The sequence below is a fragment of the Podarcis tiliguerta genome, assembly GCF_965153285.1.
Source record: "Podarcis tiliguerta genome assembly, chromosome: 1".
NCBI lineage: Eukaryota > Metazoa > Chordata > Lepidosauria > Squamata > Lacertidae > Podarcis > Podarcis tiliguerta.
This window is the reverse complement of record NC_139534.1, coordinates 40386178-40404924: the sequence shown is the minus strand read 5'-3', so window position 1 is coordinate 40404924 and position 18747 is coordinate 40386178. Positions and strand designations below refer to the sequence as shown.

The 18747-nt window shown below is 39.9% G+C and overlaps 1 protein-coding gene across 7 annotated transcripts in view; it reads left to right on the top strand.

Annotated features, from left to right (window-relative positions):
• THSD7B (thrombospondin type 1 domain containing 7B) overlaps nt 1-18747 on the top strand; it is a 428797-nt gene that overhangs the window by 131489 nt on the left and 278561 nt on the right. For all 7 annotated transcript variants that reach the window (XM_083405406.1, XM_083405404.1, XM_083405403.1 and 4 more), the window contains one exon: nt 14104-14278. In XM_083405406.1, the coding sequence (XP_083261532.1) occupies nt 14140-14278 (139 nt within the window). In that variant the 5' untranslated portion in view covers nt 14104-14139. The remainder of the gene's footprint in view (nt 1-14103; nt 14279-18747) is intronic.

Below are 18747 nucleotides of genomic sequence, written 5' to 3'. Positions count from 1 at the left end.
GCTTAACAGATGTGCCTTTCTGAATGGATATGCTGTGTATTTTTATTTATATATTCTTTCTTTACCTTCTCCAAGCCTTGAGGCATCATGTAAAATGAATGAAAACAATATTCAGGTATAAAATGAAAAAACAAAATCTAATATAGCATAATTAAAACAATAGGTTTAAAGTGCTATAAAATAAAAGCAACACAATTCTCTGAAATGTTTCCCACCCCCCCCTTTTGATGTTATACGCACCAAAGTTAATAGTGGGTACAGGAGTGATTCTACTATGAGTAAGTATGGCCTGTTTTTTCGAAAAGTTAACAATTGAACAACTTCTTCAAACTTAATGAGCAGATAATGAGTTCTGTTGCTTGCTTTGCTTTGGCTAAATGCAACTTTGTTCATGAAGCATTTTAAATAGGAACAATTAGGGCTGCCTTTTTCATTTATTCCACTTTTTGGTCTTTAAAAGTTCCTTATTCTATGGACTCTAGGTAACAATGCTGATCTCCATGCTATGGAAACCTTCATTTGCCCTGAAAACCTTTACTTGATGTCTTCTGCAGATCAGACTGCTGTGAAAGAATAGAGCAGACTATTTGTTTGGCATTTTTTTCTCTCTTTCATCTTCCTCAACACTTGGTTGGCAGCACTGGGAACAATGGTTTGGATCTAAAGAACTGAAAGCAGGAAGAGAAAATACATATATTTATACTGATCTGTGAACTCTTGCTGAAGACTTCTTGCAGTGCAGTTACACAATGTATTGTGGTTTGCATAATGTATCAGAAACGGGGTGAATAAAAAGTTAGTAGCTGTAGCATCAGGGCTGGCCCAAGACATTTTGCTGCCTGAGATGAAGGTCAAGGCAGCATTCCCACACTTTGTACAGAAGCCAACAAGACTGGCAGTTGAATCTTATTCCAACCCTGGCAATGAGATAGTATCCTCCTATTGCAGGCATAGTGAACTGTGGCTCTCTGGATTCTATTGGAGTTCAATCTCCATCATCCCTGATTCATGATTTTGCAGACTATTGCCATTATCATCCTAGCTGGATCAGGGGTTGGAGTCTAACAACAGCTGAAAGTCCACAGGTTCCCCACCCCTGTTTCACTGCAGCTGTAGTGGGGTAGGAGAGCTGAAAAAAATCACATCTGGCAACCAACGTGCCCCTTGGGTTTCAAATACATTGGTAGATGAGTCTAAAAAGCCTGGGGCACAAAGCGTCAGGCAAAAAGGCTCCATATGTACACACCATTAACACCTTTAGATAACTCCCATTTCTATTTCTTATGAAACAGGTTTAAGTACCATTTTGAACTTTTTTTTAACCCCCCCCCCCCATATAGCTACTTATTTATTTAAGATTGTCCATATAAATAGGATACAAATAAAGGAAATGTGGAACATGAAGAAAAGGGAGAGAGGAAAATAATATAAGATAGAGTAGGCAACCTCCAGATATTATTGGATTGCAACCTGCATCATTGTCCATTGGGTGGAGGGTTAGCTATCCCTGATCTAAGACATAGCAAAAGCAGTTTTATAAAAGTGTACAGCTCCTACATAGTTCTCTTAACTTAGTTAGGTTAGTTGATTTAGGGAGCGCAGAAATTTGTCTTGTGTCCATTTAGACCATTATTAGTGATTCAGAATGGCACTGGCTTTCCAGGTCTTGGAGAGAGATGCTTCATTAGTTCTGTCACTGAGCTGAGGCCCATTCCCATAGACACTATTTCCCACTATCTCTAATGGCAAGAGATGAAAATGTGAATAGCTGGCTGTCAAAGACTCTCAAAACTGCTAGTTAGGAAAGCATCACAGTTTAACATCTGAATCTTTAGAAAGACTATTCTTTCTTCACCTGATACTTCTGTATAAACCCCAATCTTTGAAAAGGCAACAGAACACAAGGACTCCTGTTAAAGGAGAAAGGTGAAGATTGGCAAGCAAGCGAAACCTCTTCAGCATGTCTGCTTCTCTGTATGTAAGAGAAAATCTTCCGTTTGGACATTAATCTTACAAATAAGGTGCTCACATGAAGCAATTTCTGGCATGGCGACATCCTCATCTTTTAAAAGTGGGACGCGATAGATTTGCCATTTCTTAAGAATCAATCTCTCTCCCTTCAACCCTGAGCAATTGCAGCCCACTTCTAAAATGCTCTTTGAGGTTCATGTATTGAAGAAAAATCATGTAACAAATATAGCTCTAACTCATTCAATAGCATATGATTCCGTACTATTTTGAGGCTTTGAACAAAAATGTCTTTAACAGATGTAAGATTGCTACTATCCTTTCCGAACTGGCTGTGCACTCACACACATTGTTTCCCAGTCGGATGCATTCAAAAATGAACATGGCCCTCACTTTATTAGGAGGAGGATGCAGAAGCCCCTGCTACTGCTTTGTTGAGTTGGGGAAGTCTTTTTATTTTATTTATTTAGCAAAACTTCTATACTGCTTGATAGTAATAAAACCTCTAGGTGGTTTGCAAGAAATAATAAAAATTATCAATATAAAGCAGTTAAAAAGAAATAATTAAAAACATTTTAAAAGGTAATTAAAATTAAGAATAAAAAATGAAAACGCATCAGCACCTGTGCAACTTGGTAGACTAACTAAAATCAAAATGCTTTAAAGAGGTGCTGGAAAGAGTATAGTGAAAGTTTCTGGCCAATGTCAACAAGCAGGGATTTTCAAAGTGAGAATTCTTACAAATTCTGAACTCCACCAACATATTTGCAAATGGAAACAGGCTGTAGAAAAGCCTCGCAGAACTTTTAAAAAAGGGCACATGTTGTCAGAAGATGAAGGAAGGCTGATATTCTGAGCAGATGGGAAGGCTGATAAAGCAGGAAAGGAAAGGAAAGGTTTAATCCTTCTCTCTATTGTGGTTTTGTGTGATTTTTGTTCTGCAGGTTCATTGTAATGAGTTCACTTTTGGATCCTGCTGATGAAAAGCTGTGTTAGAACATGGTGTAAATGACAGGTGCTGTTATTGCTTCATATTGCATCAACTCTAGGTTTTACGTTGGAGCAGGAAACTGAATGTCTTGTTCCGATGATAGGCCAAATTAAATAAGACAAAATCAAACTGGCCTTTAAAACAAGAATGAACATTTCTTATAAATATTAAAATGCTATTACAGAATTGATTGGAAATTAATTTGCCATACATTTAAATCAAATTAAACTAAAGAATGCACTCCCTGTTCCAGTGAATTTAATGAAATCTAAACTCCCATCTTCAATTATTATTTTAGCATCTCACTAAATTATGACAATATAATAAGTACGCCACCAACGATGTATCAACGTACATAATGATTAAACAGTAACTGGCCAAGTTGAATAATCATACCAGAAAAGTGTTTGGAATGTTATATGGCTATTGGACTTATTTTTCAATTCTGTGCAGTGTTGGCAATTCATAGTTATTCTTCACAGCCATCTTTCTTCTTCTCGTCTGTGTTAGAATAAGACCTGGAAAACTTGGGTTCTAGTCCCCACTCAGCCATGAAGCTCACTGTGTGACCTTGGGCCAGCCACCAGCTCTCAGGCTGACCTACCTCACACGGTTGCTGTGAGAATGAATTGGGGAGTGGGAGAATCATGTGTTTCTCAAACTCTTCCTGACCGTGGTCCCCTTCCAACCTTGTTTCCTTCCTGTGGTCCTCCAGAGCCATAGCCAAGGGGGGCCCCAAATAAGTAAAAATCAATACAAATCTGAGGTTCTGCTACCCTAACAAAAGCCTGCCCCCTAACAAAAATCCCGGCTATGCCCATGCCCCCCACCCTACCAGCAGAAAGGTAGCTATTTAAATGTTTTGTTTAAATGTAAACCATGAAAATAGAACATGTTTTATTTTATTTTTATAATTTATGCAAAATACAATTACATAAAATAATAGGAACATAATGAAATATTGTTGAAGCAGAAAAACATAGAATCATGGAGCTGGAAGGGACCCCAAGGGCCATCTTTCTAGTGAAACCTCCTGTAAGTAGGAAACTCAGCTTAAGCATCAATGACAGATGGCCATCCACCCTCTGCTTAGAAACCTCCAAGGAAGGAGAGTTTTGACTCATAATCGTTGCCATCAATCTGTATTCATTTTGTGAAGCACAAGATGACCACTTGCTGCTGCCAGGAGTCTACAATCAACATTTTAATATGTGAGAGACAAAATAGTGGAAGAAACAGGAAAGGTTAATGGAAATGGTGCTCAACTGGGAAAGAACTGCATGGCACTTCCAGGCAGAGGGGATGGCAAGAGAGAAAGGATGGAATTGTTCTGCATGAGCAGCAGGCCTTCAGGCAACTGAGGATAGCATGGAGCTAGAGAAGCAGGAGTCATTGGTATACTGGGATTTAAGTGTGGACAGATAAGAGTGGGTAAAAGGCCATGGAGGGCATTGGAGATAATGGACAAGGAATCTGTGTTGCATCCTAATGAGAAGAGGAAACCAGTGTAGGGATTTTAGGAAAGGTTTCATGTGGGCGGAGTGATGGGGGAAGAAAATGGCTGTGGCAGCAGAGGGGTCTGAGTGGGCTGAGGTCAGATGTGCTATACAGCCATTTATAAACGCCATCTTCAACTCCTTGAAAGATTCCATCAACAGTGTCTCCAAAAAATTCTACATATCACTTGGGAAGATGGGTGAATTAATGCCAGTGTACTGGCATTAAGATAACTAGTGTTGAAGCGATGATTCTTCAACATCAACTTTGTTGGACTGGTCATGTTGTTCGGATGCCTGATTATCGTCTTCCAAAGCAACTACTCTATTCTGAACTTAAAAATGGAAAGCATAATGCTGGTGGTCAACAAAAGAGGTTTAAAGACTCTCTCAAGGTAAATCTAAAAAAAGTAGGATAAACACCAACAATTGGGAAACACTGGCCTCCAATTGGAGAACAGCCTTTACCAAAGGTGTCATGGACTTTAAAGATGCTTGAACTGAGGAGGAAAGGAAGAAACATGCTAAGAGGAAGGCATGTTTGGCAAACCCTCACGATAATCAACTCCTGCCCAGAAACCCATGTCCCCAATGTGGAAGGACATGTGGATCCAGAATTGGCCTCCACAGTCACTTACGAACTCACTGTTAAACCCGTGTTAATGGAAGACAATCTTACTCGGCTACAAGTGATTGCCAAAGAAGAAGCTATACAGCCATAGAAGCTGTCCCAGGTAGTGCTATTACTACTGTGTTAGGATTCCACGCGCTACATAATAGCTCTGCCACTGCTGTTGAACACCTATCCTTAGCAAGAAATGTGGAGCAGTCTCCTGTCTGCTTAGCAAATCTTGCTGCGTTCCAACCAGTAGAGGCACTCATACATAACCCTGTATTTTCCTGAGCAGTTCATGGGATTGAGTGAAAATCAGACACACATTAAGTGGGTCTGTACATAGAGGAAGGAACAGGACTGTGCCTTACCCTCATGTCACTTGCCCAGCCTAAATCTGCCTGTGACATCCACCCACTGAGTATGGAAGTCTAATGAGGAATCCATACACATGCTCTCTTTGCTCTGCATATGTGTATTGAGTGAAGTGAGCCTGGTCATTTTATCTGCAGTGAGAAGTTCTGCTGCTAGTCATTTAATGGGTATAGCTAGGCTTGTAAAATTCTTAAGAATTAAGCTTTCCATTTTACAAAGCATATACTAGCAATGCTTATGTGACAGGATTTTTTTGTCACAGGACTAAGGAACATCTTGACTTCAGTACAGGTAGAATAAACAAAAGCCTTCATCTTTTCAGGTGGTAATAGCATGTTTAAAATCCGAAATGTGAAATGAGTGGATCATTTTCTGTAGGTCGTGCTCCTTCCCATAAGCCAAGCTGCTCTGCATTCTCAAGGGGAAAAGGAACAACCGAGTTGACTTCTCATTATTTCTTCCTATGGTGCGTTCTTATTGAATTATTGCCAGGTATTGCCAGCAGATGCTCATCAAGCCACTGCAGGGCTCCTCTGTTAATTGAACTATAATGGGTATGACAGCAGGGAAGGTCAAAAATGATAGGACCAGTGATAATATAACATGAACTCTGGTCTCCTACAAACTGAAGAGATAATTGCCCTTGCCAGGGTATGGTTTTGCAAAAGTTTTCTTTGGAGAATCTGCAGTGTTCCTCTTTGTGTGCCATAGTTATACTAGTCATCTTGGTAAGAACAAGGTCAACCTTGCACATGGGCCGGTAGTTTTTACTCTGAAACTACAGAAACGGTCATTGTAGAGGGTGAAAGGTAAAAGTGCTGCAAAAAGCAGTGGTCACAGGCTTGAATTTAAGGACAACCCAATTGTTTTCAAGGCTTGTTACCGTAAGTGAGCACAATACAACTATAGGATCTGTTTTCTCATTTGCAGTAGTAATTATTGAATTGTTTGAGAGCAAGGCATGTTGTTGGTAAATAAGTGGTTCTTCTCAAGCAAGAATATTTAGCAAACAATAAACATGTTTAAAAGGATGGAGTTTTCCAGGAGTAGCCATTTTTATTTTTTATTTTGCTTACAAATGAAAGAATAATAATATGGGGGTATCTGGTGACAACTTGATTGCACATCTAAGCCATATGGTTACTCTGGGCAACAATATTTTGGGAACATATTTCTTTTTCAGAGATGGAAATCCCTAAAAAAGTAATGCTCTATATAGGTGCTTTGTGTTACTGTTGTGAGACCTGATGATGCACCTGAATGCCCACGTTGGTCATGGATTGAGCATGGAAGCATCAGTGGCCAGCTATATCCTGACAGATGGGCATTGCTCTGCTGCTAATATCCAATGGTTAAAGATGCGTGCCTCTTCCAAACCATCTTGATGCATTTTTTTGTTTAAGTACTAAACCACAGAGCCAACAACATGGGAGGCTGGCTTTTGGATGTGTGTGTGTGTGTGTGAGTGTGTGTGGTGGATTGATTTTTAAATCAAGGCAATTTAAATAATTGATATTGTCCTTTGGTCATGCAGCCATCATACGCTGACTTTATTTAGAGACCCAGAGACTGATTTCCACTTGACACGTTCTCTCTGCATGCAAGGATTCTAAGCAAGGATACATATTGAAAGCTAAGGCTGTAACGCTAAGCAGCAAAAAGTACTGTGGCATGTTAAAGACTAACAGATTGATGGTGGCATAAAGATTTCGTGGACTAGAGAGCTTACACGAAAGCTTATGTCACAATAAATCTGTTTGTCTTTATGGTGCTGCAAGACTCTGTTTCAGCAAAAACAACAAATACTTGGGATGCACACTTCCTATCCATGCTTCTAGAATTGTCTAGAAGCAACAGGGTTACTCGGCAAAGTAGTGTTCCTGAAAACAGAAAGCAAATAGCCATGCTGTTTGGCTGACAGTCATAAAGATTCATAATTTGAGAACTAGACACACTGTGGAAGCACTGGCAGAGGAAGAGGCATGCGGGGGGATTGCACCGCGCCCGGCAGCGTGATCCCGGCCAGGTGCCATCTTGGCTGCCCCCCTGCTCGCACTGGGCACCACACCACTATGGGCGGCACACCACGCCCCCAGGACGTGACTACAGCCCCGGGACGCGTGCCAGCCCCGCCCCCGCCTGCTCTCTGCCCCCCCCCCAGTGCCGGAGCATGAAGCTCCACCACTGTGTGGAAGTCGTTTTGAATTTGGTTTGCTGGGGACTCAAAGGTCAGAGTTTGCCAGCTCAGATAATGTGTCCATTTGTGGTTTGCCTTAAATGAAGAAGGGAAGCAAGACATTGTGATGCTTGCTGGAAGTTGGAAATGCTTGGCCAGAGGATCCTGCGAGGCGCGTTCATGTAACAGTGAACCATAGTCTGATATTACATCTGAAGCAGACCAATCTGTTGCTGAGCTTTAAGAGATTAGGCCACAATCGTACGCTAAATACAAGCGTAAGATTTTATTTTAAACATGATTGTATTTTTATAGAAACACTGGTGATAATTAAATTGAAAAAAAACTTTTGTAATCTGCAAATTAATTTTTATATATTGCACATGTGTTTGTGTATGTGTGTATGCTTTTTATTTTACCCACTTATTAACCATTTACTTCCATTTCCCCATAATTTTAACTAGCATTTTATTTTCAGTGTTATTTTACTGCTTGTATTTTTTTTGCTAGTGTGACACACGATCACTTGTGTCGAGAGGTGGGGTACTCTCTAAACACGCAAAATAAATATTGCGAACAGTGTTATTGATGCTTCTCCCACTGTCTCCTTGTTACTCCCTGTTCTCTGCTCATTTGCATAGCAGGTACAAGGTGCAGAACAGTTTCACTTCCAGCGCTATTTAGGCATTATTTCTGAGCATTGCTTGTATCATATTTACGCTTCCCCAAATATTTTCACTTATGCGTGCTGCCTTTCAATTTTCTGTAGTCTAAGGAATCTGTCCCAATCTTTTGGTTACGGTTTTATTATGTAAGTGCAGGCATATGGGCAGCGGTGTAATGTGATATATTTGCATACAGATGAAACAAGCCTGGCTTCACTTGCATCTTTTTGAATGACCTGCTCAATCTACACCATCAGGAAATATGGAAAAAACAATGCAGTGCTTTCAGAAAGTATCCAAACTTGGGAGTCATTTCTTTGCATGTGCTGGAAGTACCTAATGATAGAATGGAGTATAAGAGTAATATCACTTCACAGAAGAGTTCTGTTCTATGATTCTTTTAATTAAAAACCTTTTTGCTGATGGAAAGTTCATTCTCTGGTGTTTTCCTTAATGTATTTGTAATGCATCTGTTTGGACTCCCTTGCTAGAGATATCTTTCATTATAATCCACTTAACCGAGTTCATAATTAAACTTCTAAATGCAAAGCTTCCTTCATTAAATTTCCAGGTCGTACACTGAAAATCAAGGTTTGTGGTACTAAAGTAGGAAATGTGTGGGTTTCTTTTCTCTTTCTAATTATATCAACAGAATGAAAGATATATATATTTATTACAACAGCCTTCACTCCTCTGTACATTGCAACCCTATATACCCGGAGACAAGGCTTCTTGTACTCCTTGGGGTTTTCTTCTGAAAGTAAATGTAGAAGATCACATTGTTAAAGAGTTCTTCATAACTCTGCCGGGGTGGTGTCAACTAATGATGTAAGGTGGGGGCACAATCTTACTAAAAACTAAAAGAAAAAGACTCCAAAACCTGCTTGCTAGATTTTAATGAGTCAGGTCTTTGACTGCAAAGCAATTTATCTCAACATCAAATGACCTCCCCACCCCTGCTATGGTATCTACCTAATACAATCCATTGCAGACACACATTGTGGAGTGGTTGTTTTAAGGTTTTCTGTACACACTGATAGTTCTTGCATAATGAGGAATGATGCACAATGTGTTGGTATTCCTAGATGCTGGAATACAAGCCAGGGATGGATGTTGAACTACAGTTATTTGTGAGCAAATAGTATCTATATCTATATCTATATCTATATCTATATCTATATCTATATCTATTGTCTGAATATCTTCAAAGTTTGCTGCATCACTTCAGTATCTGGGCAAATGCACACTCCTACTCTACACAGTCAAAATGCCCTCTTAACTCCCTTGCCTTAGGTGAGCTCTCTGCTCTTTGTACCCAAAGGACTTCTATTTGTGATACAACATAAACTCGCAAGCATTTCCTACTTAACACAGGAAATTGCATTATAGTAAGTCAGATCATTGCTCCACCTAGCTCTGGATTACCTACACTGACTGGCAGCAGGGCTCTGGGGTTTCAGGAAGGGACTGTCCCAGTCCTAGCTGGAGATGGAACCTAGGACCTTTTGCATTCAAAGTAGATGCTCTACCACTGATCCATAGGCCTTAGAAAAAAAGAAACAATCTTTGCCTTTTCCCTTCTGATTTCCCCCCTTCCAGCAGCAGCTCAACCCTTCACAGACCAGCCTCTTTTTGTTCTGTAATCAGTCTGCAGTTAAGAAATGTTAAGTGGAAATAATAATAAGAAGAAGAAGAAGAAGAAGAAGAAGAAGAAGAAAGAAGAAGCAGTTTCAATAGCACAGCTTCAGCTTAAAATTTTCATTTATTCTTAATGATTTTCATCTACAAAAGGAGTGAATCAATTGGCAGAATGCATGAAAGGAATTTGAAATGGCAGGGTATACTACCTGTTTGGATTTAAGTCATATATATCCCCTGCTGAATGCTGAATGGAAAATACACAAGCATTCCCTGCTTCATCAGCCATACTACTGCATGTGGAAGCTGAGATACACAGTAACTTAATTTTAATCTGAAAATTGGAGGCCCCCCTAATGCAATTTATTCATGGTGCTGTGGATTGGCATATGGTGTCTGTACATTTTTATTTTATCACCTTGACAAAAAATTTAGTGTGTCAGATTGTGTTATGGAAACCTTGCATGTGATTCTGATCTTGCTATTTTACTTGGGTGCAAATTATTGGAACCAAGTAGTTAGCCTGGCATATGAGAGATGAGAATCTGGCTCAGCCTGCTCTAATTTATTCCTGTTTTCCCTGAATTGATATAACCTCTACATTCATGTCAGAGAAAGCGCCAGCCTGTTTTTGCTGCCTTTCTTAAGAAATTACAATATGCTGAGACTTAGAAGCAACAGCCTCATAATATACACAGATTTCCTTCCAGCCATTGTCTTCTATGAACACGGTCTTAACAGTGCGTTCATAAGTGACTGTGGAGGCCAATTCTGGATCCCCACGTCTTTCCACAGTGGGGACATAGGTTTCTGGGTGGTAGTTGATCATGGTGAGGGTTTGCCAAGTGTGCCTTTCTCTTAGCACGTTTCTTCCTTTCGTCCCAACTTCGAGTGTCTTCAAAGCCCATGACACCTTTTGTAAAGGTTGTTCTACAATTAGGGTGCTCACAAGCCAGTGTTTCCCAATTGTTGGTGCTTATACTACATTTTTTTAAGATTTACCTTGAGAGAATCATTGCTTCGACACTAGTGATCTTTGCTTCTTCCAGTACACTGGCAGTAGTTTGCCTGTATTTCCAAGTGATGCGTAAAATTTTTCGGAGACATCATTTATGGAATATTTCGAGGAGTTGGAGAATGGTGTTTATAAGTGGTCCGTGTTTCACAAGCATACTGTAAGGTTGGTAGTACTTTACAAAATGCTTTGTAAACAAGCATTTTGGTTTCCCAAACACTCTGCACTTCAGTCGGGAGAAAGCTGCACTCACTGAGCTCAGGCGATGCTGGATTTTGGCACCAGTGTCAGCCCTTGTGGAAAGGTAACTGCCTGGGTATGAGAAGTGATCAATACTTTCTAATGTTACACTATTGAGTTGGATTTGTGGCACTACCGGGGGTGTGTGTTGTTTTATGCTTGTTGGAAGTTTACTCATAAGCCACCTCCACTGTGTTCAGTAGGCATGCCAGTATTGTAGCATGAGTGTGGTTTTTCAATAACATGCAGAAACGAGAACAAAGCAAAATACGAATGTTCTTACTGGATTTGGGTTCTGCAATAAAATCTGGGATTTGCAGTTTAGGAACCTGCTCAACCCAGGGAAGAACAGTTTAGTAGTATATTCATCTCCAGCAGGATCCTGGGCAGTGGGATACATTTTCACTTGCATCTGCAAGAAAAGGGGGAGGGTGACTAGGGCTGAGCTAAGTACGGGCTGAGTCTGAATTGCAGTAAGGCTGGGGCTCAGATTGTAATTAGCCGGGAAATTCTGAATGGGTTAGTATTCCAAAGTTCTCAATGATCCATCCAATGATGTAGCTGCTTCAGGAGGTGCAGGAGAGGTTTTAAATAATAGTAGCAATTATTTTCCTGCGCCAGCACAGGCCCTGGAATCTAATTCAAGCTGAATGAGTGTTTACTGTTTTCACAGAGAAGCTCCATTGAATGGCTAAACTAACTTACGTTGCTTCTTCTTTTCCAGCAAGACCATCTCTATAGCTTCTAAATTATTGCCATTTGCTGTTGGCTAAGCTATATACGTGAATGAAGTTAGATAAAAATGTCATTTCACTTCCATTTTGGGTAGCCTCTATCTGATAAATATAATTGCATACGTTTATCATGATAGAGACTGTTTCAGAGTAATTTAAATAAAACTATCTTTTTTAAAAAAGGGTTTTTTTATTTTGTACATCTACTTAGTGTGGTATTTTCAGGCTTATCTTTGCCTTATCTGCACACCATGTATTGTGTATAGTAATAATAGTTCATTTTATAAGGTTACAAATGTAATAGTTTGGAAAGAAACTTTTAATAACTGATAACTATAAAGAAAAGCACCAAAAATGATGCAACTAACCTTTTGTGGAACGAAACCTGTTCCTAATATTTGCCTCTTCGTATTATGAGATATGAAGCTTCACGCTACAAAACATGAGGGAAATGACCAGTAGCAAATGTAAAATGTTAGAATCTGAGATAAATGCCTGGCAGGCAGAATAAATGCATGGAACGGGAAAGGGAGTTCAATGTTTTATAAATTTGTTCTTGGTAACAAAGCAATTGACTTTTGTTGATGCATTTATTTTGGTGTTTGAGATGCTACCATTTGTATTTCAGCTTTGTGAAACATCCTGCAAGTTGGCAGTATGCTTTCCTATTACAAATATGGGTCCTAACATACCGACATAGCAATCCTGTACTCTATAATTATTCTGTCACAGGGAGAGAAGATATGCTGCTATTGCTCTAGTGGATATGGCCACTGTATCCCTATGCAAGATTATCCTCATAGTATTTTGTGTGTGTGTAACTCCCTTGTTATCTTTTCTAGGCAAATATAAATAAAGCAAAACAGCTGGTTTGCAGCTCATGAAACTCAATTTTTACATGGTTTAGGGATGGCACAAGACTACTGGAAGAACCTTGTGCCTTTATCAGCTGTGTGGCAGGCAGAAATTCAACAGATTTAGCTATATCTTGTAAGGAAATGTAAATCTGGGAAAAGCTGCACTTGTTGACATTCTGTCTATCAAACATCACCCTGATTTATTTTGGTGCTCTCTGCCCCAAATTTACCTAACTTTGAGAATGGCACAAAGCATACACAGCTGTCATGTAAGTTTGTGTGTGTCCTCTTTTGTAGACGTGGTAGAGGGTCAAATGCACATGTAGTGTACTGGACCCAGAAAACCCTGTTAGCAACCTGGATCACTTCTGCTTTGCAGAGATCTTCATATTCTCCTCAAAATGTCACTGTAAGTGACATTTGATGCCACCTCGTATCCCAAGTCATATTAATTTTGCTATTGCAAAGTGGTATATTTCCACTAGAGGGGTGGATTATATTAAATATCCTAGTAAGGTAAACAAGAAATAATAGTATCAAACCTCAAAGGGCCTTTGCAGAAATTCTGTGAAAGTGGAGAGTGGCGGTGGCAAGCAGACAGGGAATAAGAATCTCTTCCATTTCTCCAGTCGCTTCCTCGTTAAAACTCTCTTTCTTTGAAGGGAAAAGGGCTAACAGGGTCCAGTGATATATGTGCTTTTGTGTGTGTAATAAGTAGTTCAACCATGTAGTGTAAGACTTATTTCTGTATAAAATACCTTAGTGGAATATTAGGGCCCGCTTCAAGTTGGCTGTCACTTCTGCATAGGGGAAACCACATACATTTTCTGCTGTAGTGAGTGCCACCCATGTTTGTCTTGTTGTATATACAGCCAATTCCAGCTTCTTAACATATACAGTGGTACCTCGGGTTAAGTACTTAATTCGTTCCGGAGGTCCATTCTTAACCTGAAACTGTTCTTAACCTGAAGCACCACTTTAGCTAATGGGGCCTCCCGCTGCTGCCACGCCGCCGGAGCATGATTTTTGTTCTCATCCTGAAGCAAAGTTCTTAACCCGAGGTCTGTAACCTGAAGCGTCTTTAACCTGAGGTACCACTGCACATGTTTGTTTTTGACATGTAAGTGGCAATATGTGTATGAAAATATGAGACACCACTTAGAGGTGAATGTTCTTATGAACATAGTATTATACTGACCCATACCATAGGCTACAAGATTGCTACATTCCTTCATAAAATCTGTACAAGTGGCATATTTAAAGGGTTAGCTGGTGACTCTGCTCCTCTTTAACTAACTCTTTCTCTATTTCCCACCTCCCTTCTCTTTATTTTAGGAATAGTGAAGTGATCTGGATTGAACTTCATGAAGTATGGTTCTAAGGGATAGCTGGCTTTGCGCTCACTGGGCATGGCAGAGCACAAGAAGGTGCTTGGTTGTGCTTGCTCTCTTATTATTACACACATCTGATTTGGAAGGCAGGAAATCGCATCCATTTGTCTGGAAAACAGGTAGGGATGCACATATTCTTCCTTACTGTGACTGTGGTTCTGCGTGAGTTTAGGCTGGTGGTTCTCAAACCTGTACCTCCATGGTCCACTGGAAAATGGCTGCAGTTCTTGGAGGTCCACTTAATGATTTTACCTATCTGTTGTAGCAATTATAATGTACTGTATGTTTTTTAAGACCAAACGTCTTAATTTTAGCTCCCCGTTAACTTTGCTGCTAATCCTTTCCTCCGCTTTCAAGTGCCTCTTCCTCTTGTCACTTCCAATTTATTCTGTTCACCTTCCAGGTGACAATGCACCTGCTGTTCTTCACGGGTGTGCAGCAGAGCACCTGAATGAAGCTTGTGGATCACGGTTTGGGAATCCCTAACTTAGATACATTGAGCCAAACTGCCTTTTCAGAATATCAGGTGGTTCAAGCTCTTCAGAACATAGGTGAAGTTGACTCTTCTGAGTATAAATCTTTCTTCATGTAAAAACAAATTAGTAAGTGTGGGGCTAGATGCCATCTTCTTGATAGACTAGCTTTCTACATTTTTTTTAAATGTGGCACGAGAGTATGAAGATACCTCTACACATTTTCCCCACCTGTATTCTGGTATAATTCCAGGGGGCTGTACTGCACATTTTTCTTGAAGCTGTAGAGAAGTCGTTAGTCCTTTTTTTATATAAAAAAAAGATGAATAGTTTCAAAGCTGCATAAGATAAGAAGAAGAAGAAAACTTTCAAATTTAACCTGCTAGCTGGGCCTACAGTAGTTAAGTACTGTTCCTATTTGCTTGTATGTACAACTTGAAGAAAGACCAGAGGAGAGAACTTTGGACAAATTTAAAATCATGCATTTCTTTGGCAGAGTGACCGATTTTTGCACATGAACAGAGCAGGAATTAGTCTACATCTGCAAGTTGTACAAGGGGAAGTGGTCATTCCCTGAAGCAATCAGCCCATAATTTGAGTTTTAGTAGTTAATCAAGCATAGCTCTTCAAAGTCATTCTGGGTTTATGCCAAGACAAAGTGGTGGTTTCTTTCTCCCTCCACCCCCAAGTATGGGCTTCTGTAGGTCCAAATGTCTTGTTATATCTGGAGTGCCACATGTTCACCATCCCTGGGACTTCATTCAAAAAATTTCAAGGGCCTGGAGGCAAGGGGAACAAATGTATCCAACAAAATCTTAAAGAGATGTAAGACTGACCACTATTCTTTTTTACTGTAGTATCTTAACTTAATGTCCCAAATTATATCACACCTAAAAGATGTCTTAAAGATAAATATGTGTAACAGACTATGCATCTCATTCTTTTTTTATTCAAAAAAGGCATAACGTATATTTCACTAACCCTGCCTGTCTTGTCCAACAAGTAGCAAATGCAAAAGCAGTCATATTGGGATTTCTCAAGGCCACCTTTCTTTGCTTACCTCTGACAATTTAAACAATAAGTTCATCACTGGTTGGTTTAGAAGAAGAAGAAAACTTTGCCTGAGCCTTCCCCAAGGGTATGTTTATATATAATTATGTCTTCTCCGAGTATGACATAAGCAGATACAGCTCAATAACACAAGAATAAAATACCACTAAAATCATAAAAATATGATAGAACAATCACAACCAATAGTAGCAGTTCCTACATAACACCCCCCAAAAAAAACTTGACTAGCTTAAGTGAAATTCCAACAAGCATGTTTAATCCAGAGTCCAAACCTTTGCAGATTTGGAGCACTGGTTGCCTCGAGTGGGAGAGAATTCCACACTGCAAATTACATAGGATTCCTGACCCCATGTCCCTACCTGGGGGGGCCAAACCAGAGAGTGAGAAAGATCCCTCTTCTGACCCCAGAGCCCAGGTCAGCTGATATGGGGAAAGTGTTCTGTCAAATACCAGGGTTCAAGACAATGAAGTCAATACCAACACCATAAATTTGTCCTGGTGGCATAGAAACAGCCAGTGCAGGCTCCACAAACTAGACGTTACATGACTGTGTAGACACACAGGCAGTGACGGAGCTTCATGCTCTGGCACCAGGGGGGTGGGGGGCGGAGAGCAGGCAAGGGCGGGGCTGGCATGCGTCTTGGGGGCATTGCGCATGTCCTGGGGCATGGCATGCTGCTTGCAGGGGAGTGGCACCAAGCGCGGGCGGGGGGGGCAGCCACGATGGCACCCCACCGGGATCGCACTGCTGGGGGCTGTGCACTCCCCCCCCCCGCACTCCTCTTCCTGTGCCAGTGCACACAGGTCAATTTTCTAAAGGCTGCATATTCTGCACCAGTTGCAGTTTCCAGAACATCTTCAAGGGAAGCCCGTCACAGAGTTCATTTTGGCAGCATCATAGCTGAAAGTCCAAACCATCACCTTTTTATGTTGAGAAGAATGGTCAATTCCACCTAATCAGGTTTACTCCGTGTATTTTTATTGCACAGAAAGGAGAATGCATGGGGCCAAAGTTTAACTATCTTGTGGGCCAATTGATTCAATTCTAATATATACATATAGCAATATGCAGTAGAAAATAGGAATCATCTGCCTGTTTTCCTTAATGTCACTTTCAGTCATGTGAATGAGACAATTATTAACATGATTGTTATTATTTGGTTCCTGATTTCCATGCTCTGTTTTGAATTGGTAGTTTCCTTTTCCCTGTGGAAAATACAAAGATTCAGGCTCTGCAGCTGCTTTCTTGCACTCAGGCTGTAATGAGCACCCTGGAATGCAACAAGCAATAAGTAAGCATGCTTAGGTTTGTAGCCTTGACTTTATATCACAGTTAAACAGAAGCATTGTAAGCACATTGTGATAAATTTTAAAACTTGGAAGATGTTGAAATTAGATTACATAAGAAGTAACCTAATGCAATTTGGAGCATTCTAAAAATAGATATTATTGTCACTTATATTCACTTAGTGAAAATTTTAAGAAAGAAAAATAGCTATGTTACATATTTTTCTCAGAGCATAGCACATTCAGCAGAGATATAGAGTGCTGATCTCATGAAGTAGCTGGGGGGTGGGGAATGTTTCTAGATATAATTTCAGAGTAAGTGAAGTTTCTCATGTTCATTGTTACATTTCTATTGTGAACTGAAAGTGTTTAGAGATGTGCATTTTTGTTCATAAGAAAGTGAACACCCTCTTTGGGTGCTTCTCCTGGAAATATTTTGACCTTTGCAGGTATGCCTTCATTGATTATATGAAATACCTCAGGAGTTTTAAAGATTCTTAAAATGCCATTGAAAATGAGCTAATCGCTATTTCTGTTTGTGATATTTGTGATCAAAACACTTGTGAGGAACATGCCGGTTTCTGATTTCTAAATAGATGAAGTATCGGGGTAAACATGGAAAAGTATGTTGAGGGAAACAAAACAGAATATAGCATTTGGTTCCTTTTCCTCACTGATAATTGAATTATAGATAATAAGGACAGACATTATTTTGCAGGTCTTTAATGGATATGGTTGCCCTGAGCCCGGCTTCGGCTGGGGAGGGCGGGATATAAATAAAATTTATTATTATTATTATTATTATTATTATTATTATTATTATTAACAAATGTTATTGTACTGGACATAATTATTTTGTAAGTACTATCCTTATTTTAGGATAAATTAACAGAAGCTTGCTTGGAGGATTTTCCTATGCTTTGAATATTTATTTACACAAAATGCTCAACAAAGAGTGACATGGTTTTTTTTAATTGTTATTTTGTTATTGTTATTTTTTATTGTGTATTAAATTTGTATACCACACTTCACTACATAAAAATACAAAATAAAACACAAAATACATAATAAACACACCCACCCACCCAATATGTTTCCCAGAAATCGCCAATAAAGTTTGAGAGTACTAAATGCTTTTATTTTGGGGAGATAATGATCTGCATTTTTCTGCAAGGATCCCAGCTAGATATAGTTTAGAAGCAGGGAAAGGGTGAAAGCAGGGTAAGGGTGAGGAATCTAGCTAAGGAAAAGAAATCTTTTCCCCGAAGCCATTCATGAAAAGAGTGGTGTGGATCAGCATATGAGGACCACAGAGCTTCCTGATGAACATGGGATCTGACACACAGAGTAATCTCATTCAGGACAGGCACGGTTGAGGGACAAGACATGACAAAGGGCAGAGGCAGTGAACTGCCATGAAACACCACAATAGGATTTTTTCGCTGGGGGATCACAAGAGATCTCTGAGCCAATCAGTGTCCACGGCAGGAAAGGTAGTGGTACTATCCTAGAAACTATAAATTTAGACTTAATCCAATTACAGGAGAACATGCTTGCTGGAGGCTGCGCCTTAATTTCTGTGAAAGAAGGGCATCTACTTGCAATAGATGGAGCACATATTCCAGGGACTGATTAGACTTGCAGTTACATGATCCATTATGCATATCAGTTATTGTGAGAAATTACCTTATGCAGCAGCCACTCTGGGGATGATCTTCGGTGTGAACCACTGGGGCTTTCCTTAGATAAATGATACT